At 43.5% G+C, this 14,538-nt stretch overlaps 1 protein-coding gene across 1 annotated transcript in view; it reads right to left on the bottom strand.

Moving 5' to 3' along the window:
• The window catches only part of CERS6 (ceramide synthase 6), a 226,173-nt gene that overhangs the window by 44,660 nt on the left and 166,975 nt on the right, over positions 1-14,538 (bottom strand). The window contains exon 5 of the mRNA XM_056533718.1: positions 13,430-13,480. Within this exon, the coding sequence (XP_056389693.1) occupies positions 13,430-13,480 (51 nt within the window). The remainder of the gene's footprint in view (positions 1-13,429; positions 13,481-14,538) is intronic.

Raw genomic sequence — 14,538 nt, 5'->3', positions numbered from 1 at the left:
TTTGTTTATTTATTTATCTATTTTTAATTGATTGCAGTTAGATACTGAAACATCTATTTCTATTTTCTGATTTATTTATTTATTTATTTAATATACTTTCTCTACATTACAACAGGGGCAGCTACACTTCTGCTCTGCTCTGTTAACAGCATTTAGAGAGATGCTTTACAGCAGCTATGTGGACATAGGAAACAAAAAACTGGAGGAAACTCATTAACTCATACAAAAAAAAGTTTTGGAGGAATGCTCTGTGACCTGTCCTGAGGTCATTGTGAAGGGTAGTGATTTCCAAACCGTGTCTCTCTAGTTGTTGCAAAACTACAACTTCCGGCATGACCAGACATCCAATAATAAAAAATAAAATAAAATATTTTATCATAAAAACTTGATGTATTTAATGGATCTTTTTATGTTAAAAAGTCAATTTCCAAGCTTCTATTTACTATGGTCCATAGTGGTTCAAGAAAGAAAGGCATAGTCAGGGTCTAGGAATCACGGCTCTACTTGGGCACCAAGAGAAAGCATCACTAGGCCTGACTACAAGTATCACTAGTCCACCACTGCCTGCTGCAAACATGTAGCAGTATAATGTATCAAGAGACAGAAAGCTAGTACTGCTAACCCCACAGTTGCCGACTCTCACTCTTTCTGTAACTGTGGCTTGTATCAGTATATATAGGCGGAATTGGTGGTGCTCATGTGTGGAAATGCAGATCCATAAACATTATTCAAAGTAGAAAGGAACACAGGCAACGTACCAGCTCTTCATAGCTTTGTCTTTATTTCTTAGGTATGTGCAGGCCATGCCGCACCAGCAGTATTATATTTAGGGAAGTGGTGGGTAGCAGTATTGTATTTGGGGGACATAGTATACTGCAGTTTTTGTGAACACAGTGGGCCTCATTTACTAAGCTGAAACCGACCAGTTTTTGTCTGGTTATTTTGTCCGAAAGGGGGGCGTGGTCTGTCACAAAGGGGGCGTGGCAGACAAAAAGGGGCGTGGTTTCAAAACCTGATCGATTTACAATGGAATTCACAGAAAATCCTGTGGGTAAATGGCTGGAAATATCGACCTAAAAAAAGCTGGTCAGAAAATGTTCCCGACTTTTCCCAATAGTGAATAGAGAGGAATCCTGCAAGTCTGAAACAACTTTTCCCACTAGTAAAAACCCGAAACTCTCAGTAAATGAGGCCCAGTGTATCAGTATTTGGTATAACTATAGAAGGTAAGGGTTTAAAGATCTTGGGGCAGCAAACTTTGTGTAGTTGAGGCATAGCTTTAACTCTTTTTGGGAACACTTCTTGACCTGTGAGTGCCTGGATGTAAATGTTTATTGTGTCTTTGACTATGAACAGTACTATAGACACCTGTAAGCTCTGCAGCAAGATGATGCCTGGCACCTATTTTTCTTATGAACCATTCTTAGCAAATCAGTAATATTGTTTAGTTTATATAAGAAGTTGCAGTATTTACAAATAGCTACATGCTATACTGGGTGAATTACGAACACCAAGTAGGGAACTTTGCTATGTGGTCCCGGCAAAGCTAGTAAGGGCTCCTTCACATTGCCATCATACTCCAGTATATGGAGCTCTGCAGGCTCGTCCATCAGAACGACAGGAATTTAGCGGAGAAAAAATACTACATGCCCTTTTTTTGACAGCTAAACATTGGTAAAATACCGGCCACCCGACAGGCCTCATTCAAGTAACAATCCCCTTCTGGGTTCATTCGGCACAAAAAAAAGGAGCCAAACAGACCCAGAATGGAAACGAGCAAAAAGACAATGTGAACTTTGAAATAGTAAAAACAAAACAAACATAAAGTATAGTATAAAGTCACCTGACTTTTCATGTATATGGTAAAGAATCATTATAAACCTAGAATTTGAAAACCTTTCTAAGTGTAGAGAGATTTAAAGATTGGCAGCAAAAAATGGAGCTCCGACCTTTATGAAAATACATATATATTAATCAGTATAGACTTTTGATTGGAATAAGCAAAACAATGGTCCTATTTAGAAGTGTGAAACTCCCCACAGCCTGCCATCCACATCATTGGACGACAATTGCTGCCGAAGGCAATTAATCAAAAGTAAGACAATTATTTCGACCTTGTCCCAGTAAAGTTATGTAGATCCCCCAAAGATAAGTCTATATTGTGAATATTCTTCCGACTTTTCCACCTTGCACCTGTGAGCCTGGAGACAATTCACAGTAATCTGCCTGTTGTGAAATTCGCTTTCACCGTCCTGTGGTTTCCAGCAGGTTGTCATTACAAATGAGCCTTATAAATTACACTGGGATTTCTTTTTATATTCCCAGCTACCAAAAAATATATATTCATGCACCCAAGTGTCACATTTATCACACAGAACAGCTTAAATCATGAGAAAATATAGAGCAGGAGGAAGTCACAGCTTCCTGCTAAGATCTCATCTTTTCTTTATGCAGTAGATAAATAGTCCATCCAAGACAAAAGTAACGCTATCTCAACAGAGAGAAGACCCCCAGTGTGAGATCCATCACACAATGCAGGATATTGTCCAGCCACTTCAATGAGATATGAGGAGGTTAGATTAAAGATTTATGTATCCTTCCAATTGTGGTAATGCTTAAAAATATGCAGGGAAAATGGATACACGTCTTACATTAAATCAATAAGCCAATAACTCATCACATCAGGGTAAATACACAATAAGACAAAGTAGAAGTCCCTGTGAATAATAAACCATGTGTCCATGTAAATGCCCCTTAACAGGTAAATGCTGGGTAGCAGATGCGTACTGTCACTTTATTACGTGTTATATATGTATTTGCTCCCCAGTCCAGTCATGCTGTTCAGCATTCCAACACAGCACCACAAACATGCATTACATACAGAGCTCACACAAGTTACAACACAGTCTCATCTAGTGGCCACACTCCAAAGCAGTGTTTTCCTTAGAAAGCAATGGGGGAGTCAGGCCTAGTTCCAGAAGATTCCTGGCACATGTCAGGTCATGCGAGTCAGAGCCCATAAAAGCCCTGGTCACCTGCTCTTACTTGAGTGGGGACAGAGAGCGAGAAACACAGAAGCTGCATTCCTTAAACTCAGCCTAGACCTGCTGCCAGGATGTCCCTTCACATAACAAAGGTAGCATAAGACGGAAGATTTTCAAGGACTGTGTTGTACCAAGAAGACTGGGTGACGCTTGCCACAAGGTCCAGTCAGCTACTTACATCATAAAACTTTCTCACCTGGATACACCAAATCTGATGCATCATGGCTGGGTCAAATAAGTGGCGTGGGACCTCTGTGTAGTACCCTAAGAACTTTGGGAAGATCCTAGTCAGTAAGCCATTGTAACGCTGCTGGATGTGGATCCTCTAACCTGTGTGGCAGATGACACAGGCCGAGTCTAGGGTGCAGCTGGTCTTCACCAGAGCCCGCCGCAAAGCAGGATGGGCTTGCTGCGGCAGGTGACACCCAGGTCGCTACCCCCCGATACGACTCTACCACACAGGTAACTGGGCAAGATGAGGTACAGATGGATGAAACAGAGGTGTAGTCAGACTTAGCAGAAAGTCAAGGAAGGTGGCAAAGGTGCGTAGTCAAATAACATAGCGGAAGGGTCAAAATACATGGGCAAGGCAAACAGATAATTGGGAATGCTTAATCTCAGGCTGGGGGCACTGAAGATCTGGCAGGGAGGAAAAGACGGAGCTGCCTTATATAATTTTGGCAGAAGGACCAGGCACCAATCAATGTGGCCCTTGTGGCCAGTGCGGCCCTTTAAATTTCCTGAATCCTAGGAGGTGGGGGTGCGCGTGCTGGGAAAGAGGCCAGAGGAGAGGCAGGTGAGAAGTGGGTCGCAATTTGCATGTGGGTGCGTCCCGCGGCCCAGATGGGAGAGAGCGGGGAGGTGAGCGCCGGACCGGAGCGCTCACCGTAACAGCCATAACCCGGCCTTAAGCTGGAAAGCCCCAATATAGCTAGTGTCATTTGTCAGTGCAGAACAATTAAAGCTATCACCTGTAGGAAGTCCAGGGATGGCAAATAGTACAGAAGTTTTCTTATCTGGAAGCATTGCTTCTATGGAAGAATACAATGCCTCATGGAAGCACTATAAGACAACATAAGACCTGGGGAAGAAATCATTTGCAATTTGAAATGCATTGTCCCAATAAACTGTACTTCTGTTGGGTATCTGTGCAGCCTTTCATCTCCTGAGGCCTGACCATTTTATATGCCACTAGCTATGTAGAATGAGCAGCCGCTGCTTGACATCTTGTAGAACATGCACTAAAAACCTTGCAATAGTGTTGTGCCTGGGATCCACACAACTTTTACTAATGTTCTAAAAATGCTTCAGATTTAAAGTGTTACAATTTCAACTCAGACAATTCTAAAGTTTTAATCGGATGGGGTGCTGAGACCCTCTCCCTATTTCTAGAAATAGCCTGGTTAAGCTTAGTGCTCGTGCTACAAGTGATGGGCTCCATAGACCAGGGGTACTCAACTGGCGGACCCCGGACGCTGGTCATGCTGACCGCCCGCCAAGTTTCCCCTCATTCATTTGTATAGGCAGGGCCGGACTGGCCATGGGGCATACAGTTTTTTTTTAAATGCTCCCCTCTTTGTCCAGTCCCCCGGCCCCAAGTAAAGTGAGCTGTGGCAAAGACGCTGCCACTTTAAGACGTCCGCCGTATGCATGTCACGGATGCGTCCCTGCCTTGGCTGCTACATCGCAGAAGGAGTTCTGCCACCGCCAAGGGCTGCAGCTTCTACAAGTTGCAGTCACTAGGGAGGTGTACAGAGGGGTGGGGATGGGCTGGTTTCGGCTGGGGATGAATGGGGAGATATATCAAAACCTGTGCAGAGGCAAAGTTCATTTTTCACAGGCCTGGTTAGGAATGTAAGAAGCAAGCTGATTGGTTGCTATGGGCAACTGGGCAACTTTGACTCTGCACAGGTTTTGATAAATCTCCCATGAAATGTGTAGTTTAGGATGACAGAGGGGTGGGCGGCACTGTAGGAGTGTGGGGAATGATGGGGTAAGAGGGGGGCTATAGGAGTGTGGAGGATGTAGGGATATAGGAGTGTGGAAGAGGGGTGGGCTATAGGAGTGTAGAGGATGGGGGGCTATAGGAGTGTGGAGGATGGGGGGCTGTAGGAGTGCAGAGAATTACATTGGGAAGTGTACTGAGGACTGTGGAGGATGGGGGTGGGGGGTAAAAAAAAACCCTATTAAGGCCCGTGGGTTTGGTTATTGTAATTGTCTCCTTACTAACCCGGGGTACAGAGCTGTAGGAGTGTGGAGGATGACAAGGAGCACTGTAGGAGTGTGGAGGATGATGGAAGGGGGCACTGTAGGAGTGTGGAGGATGACGGTAGGGGGCGCTGTAGGAGTGTGGAGGATGGTGGGGCACTGTAGGAGTGTGGAGGATGGTGGGGCACTGTAGGAGTGTGGAGGATGACGGAAGGGGGCGCTGTAGGAGTGTGGAGGATGACGGGGCACTGTAGGAGTGTGGAGGAAGACGGGAGACACTGTAGGAGTGTGGAGGTTGACAAGGAGCATTGTAGGAGTGTGGAGGATGACGGAAGGGGGCACTGTAGGAGTGTGGAGGATGGAGGGGTACTGTAGGAGTGTGGAGGATGACGGGGGGCACTGTAGGAATGTGGAGGATGGTTGGTTTTTGGAGTGTGGATAAGAGGGGGTGGGTGTCAAAAAAGTGGAGGAGAAGGGGCACAGGAGTGTGGAGAAGAGGGATCTAAAGGAAGATTTAGGGGTCTGGAGGAGGACTTAGGAAGCAGGACTAAGAGGTCTGGAGGGACTTGTCCACCTGTAAAATTACGCTGCAGATTTCCACTTGCAGCTGTGTCCCATTGTTTTCAATTGGATTCTGCTGCTCTATGCATACTGCGGAATCACAGCAGTGGAATTCTGCTGGTGGAATGGATGTCTAAAGAATAAACATGGGCATTCTAAGGCTGGGTTCACATTGTGGAATCTCCTGGCAGAATTTCTGCCGGAGATCGAGCTGGTGGCACTTGGACCATGTGTACTGCATTGCCGTCACCCATAGATGGCAATGCATTTCTGAGCAGATCTCCCGAAAGATCCACCCAGAAATGCATTGCTGTCTATGGGGGCAGCAATGCAGTCTGCTCGGTCCTAGTGCCGCCTCTGGGATCTCCCGCAGAAATTCCACCCAGAAATTCTGCAGTGTGAACCCAGCCGAAGAGGTGTCTAATAGGCGGCGCACGTCCGCATGATCCTATTCGGTGGGATTCTGCCAAACAGAGAAAACAGTGTCTGGCAGGGTTGTGTTCAGGGGGCACCGTATGGTAGTATTATATTCAAGGGGTATAGTATTTGACAGTATTATAATGATTATTGTCTTTATATAGATCTGCTGACAAACTGAGGAACCAATGATGTCCGGGCGTCAGCCTCTGCAGAGAAGATGGAACTGGAAGAAGACCTAACGTCTGGACCGGATGAAGAAGAAAAGAGAAGGAAAGAAAACAGAGAAGACGTCACTCAGGTCACTCATATCATTGTGTATTCTCCTGACTGTCCCATCAGAACTGTAGTAACTTTAACCCCTTAACGACGAAGGACGTAAAGGATCCTGGTGATGCGGTACTTAACGCACCAGGACGTACATTTACGTCCTAAGCATAACCGTGGGCATCGGAGCGATGCCCGGATCAAGCGCGGAAGGTCTCGGCTGTTGATCGCAGCCAGGGACCTGCTGGTAATGGCGGACACCCGCGATCCTGCGGATGTCCGCCATTGACCCCTCAGATGCCGTGATGAATACCGATCACGGCATCTGCAACATCGCGGTCACTTAATTGGATGATCACATCGCCCGCAGCGCTGCCGTGGCGATCCGATCATCCAGCACGGCAGCCGGAGGTCCCCTCACCTGCCTCCGCTGTCTTCCGGGAGTCTTCGGCACTGATCTGCCTTCCCGCAGACCAGAGCAGAAGATGACCGATAACACTGATCAGTGCTATGTCCTATACATAGCACTGAACAGGATTAGCAATCGAGTGATTGCTATAAATAGTCCCCTATGGGGACTATTAAAGTGTAAAAATAAAAGTAAAAAAAGTAAAAAAATGAAGTAAAAAAAAATGTGAAGAACCCCCTTCCCCAATAAAAATGTAAATTGCCCCATTTTCCCTATTTCACCCCCAAAAAGTGTTAAAAAAATATTTTATATACATATTTGGTATTACCGCGTGCGTAAATATCTGAACTATTAAACTAAAATGTTAATGATACCATACAGTGAACGGCGTGAACGTAAAAAGAAAAAAAAGTCCAAAGTAGCTGCTTTTTTTTATAACATTTTATTCAAAAATTTTTTATAACAAATGTATTAAAAGTTTTATATAAGCAAATATGGTATTAATAAAAAGTACAGATCACGGCGCAAAAAGTGAGCCCTCATACCGCCGCTTATACGGAAAAATGAAAAAGTTATAGGTCTTCAAAATAGGGTGATCTTATACTAGTCTGTGGATGAAAATATAAAAGAGTTATGATTTTTTGAAGGCGAGGAGGAAAAAATGAAAACGTAAAAATAAAATTTTCTGCGTCCTTAAGGTCAAAATGGTCTTCGTCCTTAAGGGGTTATGGTTCTGCAGTGTTGATGGGTTAAACTGTACCCCAATCTGTGTCTCTCCAGGCATGTTGGAAGTTGCAGCTTTGCAACAACTGAAGGGCTACTTGAACCAATGGGATTTTAGACTATACAGCTCCTTTTATTTTGGCAGGGTCGCACTGTTGAGACCCCCACCCAAAAAATGGGCTGCATAGTCTAATATGCCCGGGCTTATTTTTGGTCCCAGTCTGGCCCTGTGTATAGGTGTCTTTAAAACACTGATACAAATGAACAGCCACAGCCCGAAGCAAAGAACTACAACTCCCATCATGACCGTCTGTGCATGTTGGGAGTTGTAGTTTGCAGACGCTGAAGAGTCACAGCGGCAAAATTTATATGGTAGCACAGTGGCGTTATATATTCTGGGGGAACAGTGATGTTATGTATTCTGGGGGCACAGTGACATATATTCTAGGGGCACAGTGACATTATGTATTCTGGGGGAACAGTGATGTATATTCTAGGGGCACAGTGACATTATGTATTCTGGGGGAACAGTGATGTTATGTATTCTGGGGGCACAGTGACATATATTCTAGGGGCACAGTGACATTATGTATTCTGGGGGAACAGTGATGTATATTCTAGGGGCACAGTGACATTATGTATTCTGGGGGAACAGTGATGTATATTCTAGGGGCACAGTGACATTATGTATTCTGGGGGCACAGTGACATATTCTAGGGGCACAGTGACATTATGTATTCTGGGGGAACAGTGATGTATATTCTAGGGGCAGAGTGACATTATGTATTCTGGGGGAACAGTGATGTTATGTATTCTGGGGGCACAGTGACATATATTCTAGGGGCACAGTGACATTATGTATTCTGGGGGAACAGTGATGTATATTCTAGGGGCACAGTGACATTATGTATTCTGGGGGAACAGTGATGTTATGTATTCTGGGGGCACAGTGACATATATTCTAGGGGCACAGTGACATTATGTATTCTGGGGGAACAGTGATGTATATTCTAGGGGCACAGTGACATTATGTATTCTGGGGGAACAGTGATGTTATGTATTCTGGGGGCACAGTGACATATATTCTAGGGGCACAGTGACATTATGTATTCTGGGGGAACAGTGATGTATATTCTAGGGGCACAGTGACATTATGTATTCTGGGTGAACAGTGATGTTATGTATTCTGGGGGCACAGTGACATATATTCTAGGGGCACAGTGACATTATGTATTCTGGGGGAACAGTGATGTATATTCTAGGGGCACAGTGACATTATGTATTATGGGGGAACAGTGATGTATATTCTAGGGGCACAGTGACATTATGTATTCTGGGGGAACAGTGATGTTATGTATTCTGGGGGCACAGTGACATATATTCTAGGGGCACAGTGACATTATGTATTCTGGGGGAACAGTGATGTATATTCTAGGGGCAGAGTGACATTATGTATTCTGGGGGAACAGTGATGTTATGTATTCTGGGGGCACAGTGAAATATATTCTAGGGGCACAGTGACATTATGTATTCTGGGGGAACAGTGACGTATATTCTAGGGGCACAGTGACATTATGTATTCTGGGGGAACAGTGATGTTATGTATTCTGGGGGCACAGTGACATATATTCTAGGGGCACAGTGACATTATGTATTCTGGGGGCACAGTGATATATATTCTAGGGGCACAGTGACATTATGTATTCTGGGGGAACAGTGATGTTATGTATTCTGGGGGCACAGTGACATATATTCTAGGGGCACAGTGACATTATGTATTCTGGGGGAACAGTGCTGGGGGCACAGTGACATCATGTATTCTGGGGACACAGTGACATTATGTATTCTGGGGGCAGAGTGGCATCATGTATTCTGGGGGCACAGTGACATTACATATTCTGGGGGCACAGTGACATTACATATTCTGGGGGCACAGTGGCATCATGTATTCTTGGGGCACATTGGCATCATTTACTGTGGGGGCAAGATATGTGGCAGTAATATACCAGGGACATTGCATGTGGCAGTAATATACCAGGAATATAGCATGTGGCAGGAATATACCAGGGCACAGTGTGCAATGATATATATATATATATATATATATATATATATATATAAGCAACAGTGAGTGGCAGTAATATATTCAGGGGCATAGCATGTGGTAGTAATACTGTATATTCAGGGGCATATTGTGTGTCAGTAATATATCCAGGCGCATAGCGTGTTGCAGTAAAATATTCAGGGGAATAGTGTGCGGCAGTAATATATTCAGGGTTATAGTATGTGGCAGTATTATATTCGGGGGTATAGTGTGTGGCAGTAATATATTCAGGGGTACAGCTTGCAGCAGTAATATATTCAGGGGCACAGCTTGCAGCAGTAATATAATCAGGGGCACAGCATGTGGCAGTATGATATTCAGGGGTACAGCATGTGGCAGTATTATATTTAGGGGTACAGCATGTGGCAGTATGATATTCAAGGGTACAGCATGTGGCAGTGTTATATTTCAGGGTACAGCATGTGGCAGTATTATATTCAGGGGTACAGCATGTGGCAGTATTATATTTAGGGGTACAGCATGTGGCAGTATTATATTTAGGGGTACAGCATGTGGCAGTATTATATTCAGGGGTACAGCATGTGGCAGTATTATATTTAAGGGTACAGCATGTGATAGTATTATATTCAGGGGTACAGCATGGGGCAGGATTATATTTAGGGGTACAGCATGTGACTGTATTATATTTAGGGGTACAGCATGTGGCAGTATTTTACTCAGGGGTACAGCATGTGGCAGTATTATATTTAGGGGTACAGCATGTGGCAGTATTATATTTAGGGGTACAGCATGTGGCAGTATTTTATTCAGGGGTACAGCATGTGGCAGTAGTATATTTAGAGGTACAGCATGTGGCAGTATTTTATTCAGGGGTACAGCATGTGATAGTATTATATTTAGGGGTACAGCATGTGACAGTATTATATTTAAGGGTACAGCATGTGGCAGCATTATATTTAAGGGTACAGCATGTGGCAGTATTTTATTCAGGGGTACAGCATGTGGCAGTATTATATTTAGGGGTACAGCATGTGACAGTATTATATCTAAGGGTACAGCATGTGGCAGTATTATATTTAAGGGTATAGCATGTGGAAGTATTTTATTTAAGGGTACAGCATGTGGCAGTACTATATTCAGGGGTACAGCATGTGGCAGTATTATTTTTAGGGGTACAGCATGTGACAGTATTATATCTAAGGGTACAGCATGTGGCAGTATTATATTTAAGGGTATAGCATGTGGAAGTATTTTATTTAAGGGTACAGCATGTGGCAGTACTATATTCAGGGGTACAGCATGTGGCAGTATTATTTTTAGGGGTACAGCATGTGACAGTATTATATCTAAGGGTACAGCATGTGGCAGTATTATATTTAAGGGTACAGCATGTGGCATTATTATATTTAGGGGTACAGCATGTGGCAGTATTTTATTCAGGGGTACAGCATGTGACAGTATTATATTTAAGGGTACAACATGTGATAGTATGATATTCAGGGGTACAGAATGTGGTCGTATTATATATTTAGAGCTAGTGGTTTTGCCTGGTATAGGTTAGTTCTGTGGGAAAATTGGGCTTTAACCAAGTGAAAAGATGGGACTTCACTGATATCATCATTTTAGACACTACATCTTTGTGAGTGAATGCTAAAATCGTAAGCTAAAATTCCTAACCAAGTAATTTATTAAGAAGGTTTTATTATTGGGGACTTCACTGCCAAAATGTATTATATCTGAGATCTATTTTAATAATGCATCTATCCAGTTTAGCTGAGCGTTGCAATTCAAGAAGCAGAACTATAAAACTTGCATAAGGTATAGTATAGTCATAGATATTTCTACGACTGTTCCATTTATATAAAGGCAGCTTGCAGAAATCCTTGTGTTTGTACTGAAACAACTCCATTTAGATAAAGGCAAGAATGTCTGCAACAAATCTATCGACCGGGTGGATGTATACCCTACTTATACGAGCAATAACTTTGTAGGTTTTGGCATAAAAAAGTGTTGTTTTACCTTAAAAAAACAACGCTCCAGCGCTGTGAAGAGCTCACAAAGGTGGGTGCGGAATGACAGATTGCGGGGGTCCCCAGCAGCGGGACCCCCGTGATCATACATCTTATCTCCTATCCTTTGGATAGGGGATAAGATGTATTAGGGCCGGAGTTCCCCTTTAACAGAGTACAGTCCAAAGTTCAAGTCGAGAGGTCATGACATTGCAGACACATGGGAAATCCTAAAGCCAAACAGAGCTTAACCAGACAGGAGATCAACTAGTAAAGTCAATAGGAGAAACAATCATGGACACCTGCTATAGGCAGGAAACTGATTTAAATAGCCCAGGTAATACAAGCATAGGATGCAGAGGCCGATCTTAATAGGCCCAGCAACTAATGCTATCATTGGCTCACCAGCCCCCCTGGTAGCGAGGTCCAAAGCCTTGTAGATGGCACTATGTGGGATTTCAGTGCCAGAAGGAGCAGGGAGCGGCAGAAGCCATAGATAGCACTGAAGCCCGGACAGGACACTAACTAATACTGATAGATTAGGATAAGATACTGGTAGGATAAGAAACTGTCAGTCATTAAACATATTCAGCTGAAAAGATGTGTTTATCTCATGAGCACTTTATTATTCTTATCTTTTCAAAGACAACTTCAGCTGAGCGAGCCCCACACTGCAAGGCAAAGGGTCGACCGTAATGGAGAAATTAACAGCTGGATCTAGAAAATAAAGAATTGCCTCAGCAAAGATCAGCAGTTTTCTTGTATGCATGAAACATCAAGTAACAGATGTGATCCTCCGGGGTTTAAAAAAAAAATCCTTCATGTTGTCTGTTCAGATTTTCTTCAAATACCGAGTCTATGCTGGTTTAGCAATGGGATTTTTAGAAGCATACTGGGTCATATGGTACTTCAAACACCAATCCCACAGGCTGACTGTGTCACTGCTAACCCCTGCATAATATATCCACAAAGACCTTAAAGGACGAATACTGAGAGATTGTAACTAGTACAGGGTTGCTCTTTTTAATACATCAACAACAAAACTGTAAAGAGGGTCTAATGTATTATCAGGAAAAACCTCTTTAAAATGAGAGCAACTTCTAGGATCCCTGAGGCACTGCTTCCCAACCAGGGTGCTTCCAGCTGTTGCACAAATGACAACTCCCAGCATGCCCAGACATCCGAATGAATGTCATATCCCACAAAAAAAGTTATATATTACTCAGTACCTAATCCTGATTATGTACATTTAATTTGTATGTGTCTAGCACATATATTTCTCTCACAAATACTGTCTGTATGTTGCTTACTTGCTTTGTCATTCTATGTTCATGCTGCAGTCTGATAGGACAGGAGTATGCACAGAGGATTGCTAGTCCTACCCTCACTTACTAAACTTTGTCCCAGCCTGTGCTTCAGCTTGGACAAAGATGATGCTGCAGCCAGGCAGGATTATGTTCTGGATGGTATGGGGACCCATAGGGCTCTTTTCTTTTATAAGCCATGATTTCTATAAATAGGAAATAACATTTTCTTATGAAGTATATTAGAAAGGTTAATGTTTTGCCAAGATGTACAACATATGAAAGGTTTTTGAATCTGACAGTGCCCATTTAAATGGTTCATAAAAATAATTATCTTTAGACTCATGAGAAGTCATAATTGATGGGACCTGTAAAATCTAATGTCTTTGGTCAGATATATAGAATTGTAAATGTTGTGTTACCTGATAAGGATAGTTATACCAACACTGTCGGGTGTTCCAGAGCCAAGGAGTCTAGGAAGAAGAAGAAAAGAGTCGTGAATATTCTATTTTAGAAATACATTTACATTTAAGAGGTTCTCATTGCTTTGTTCCTTATAGTCAATCAGGTAAAAAAAAAAAAAAAAAAGTATTTCTAAGCCTCCATCATGTTTGTTCAATATGAATTCAGTCTTCAGTGAGGACCTGAGTATTCTGGGGCAAACTGAAGACATGTGACCATGCCAAAAAAATAAATGGCTGCTTTAAGACCCTCACAAGGGGTGATTCTTGGCTGAAGCGTCAACCAGCGCAGTACTGGTGGTACAAATTAAGCACAAAAAGGGGCCCTGCTGCTGGCTCTGCCAACTGTCTGGGGGCCCAAATAATTTAGACCTCAAAATTTCTGATGGAGTTCCTGTCATCAGCTATTGCTCTGTGTGAAAGGCAAAGCGATCAGCCAATGGAGAAGTAAATGTATGTCCTTTGGCTGATCGCTAGGATCGTGCAAGTCTACCTGTGTGAACAGGGGTACAGGGGATGTTTTGTCAATAATAGAACAGCTGCATAAATGATCCTACCATCGTTCATACGGTCATTCACTCCCAAATATTGGCTTTTAAAGAGCAGCAATTGACTTGCACACAAGTCGCTCATATCAGACAGCTCTCTGTCCGAGTAAAAGGACAATGGAAGATGTCTTGGGCAGTATCTTTGGTTGGTGTTCCTTTATATGGTGTAAATAAAAATGCTTTTAAAGGGGTACTCCTCCCCTAGACATCTTATTTCCTATTAAAAGGATAGGGGATAAGATGTCAGATCACCAGGGGTCCCGCTGCTGGGGACCCCCGGGATCTACCATGCAACATCCACCTGTAGCGGCTTCCGGAACTGCTGGAGGTCCTCAGGCTGAGTCCATCTCGACCACGGGGATGGAAGATTGTGATGTCACGACTCTGCCCCGGTGTGACATCACACCCCGCCCCTCAATGCAAGTCTATGTGAGGGGGCGTGACAGCTGTCATAGACTTGCATTGAGGGGTGGGGTGTGACGTCACGATCTTCCGTCCCCGTGGTCGAGATGGACTCAGCCT

The sequence above is a fragment of the Hyla sarda genome, chromosome 8 (assembly GCF_029499605.1).
Source record: "Hyla sarda isolate aHylSar1 chromosome 8, aHylSar1.hap1, whole genome shotgun sequence".
NCBI lineage: Eukaryota > Metazoa > Chordata > Amphibia > Anura > Hylidae > Hyla > Hyla sarda.
The sequence above is the reverse complement of the archived record's forward strand: the minus strand, read 5'-3'. Positions and strand labels throughout refer to the sequence as shown.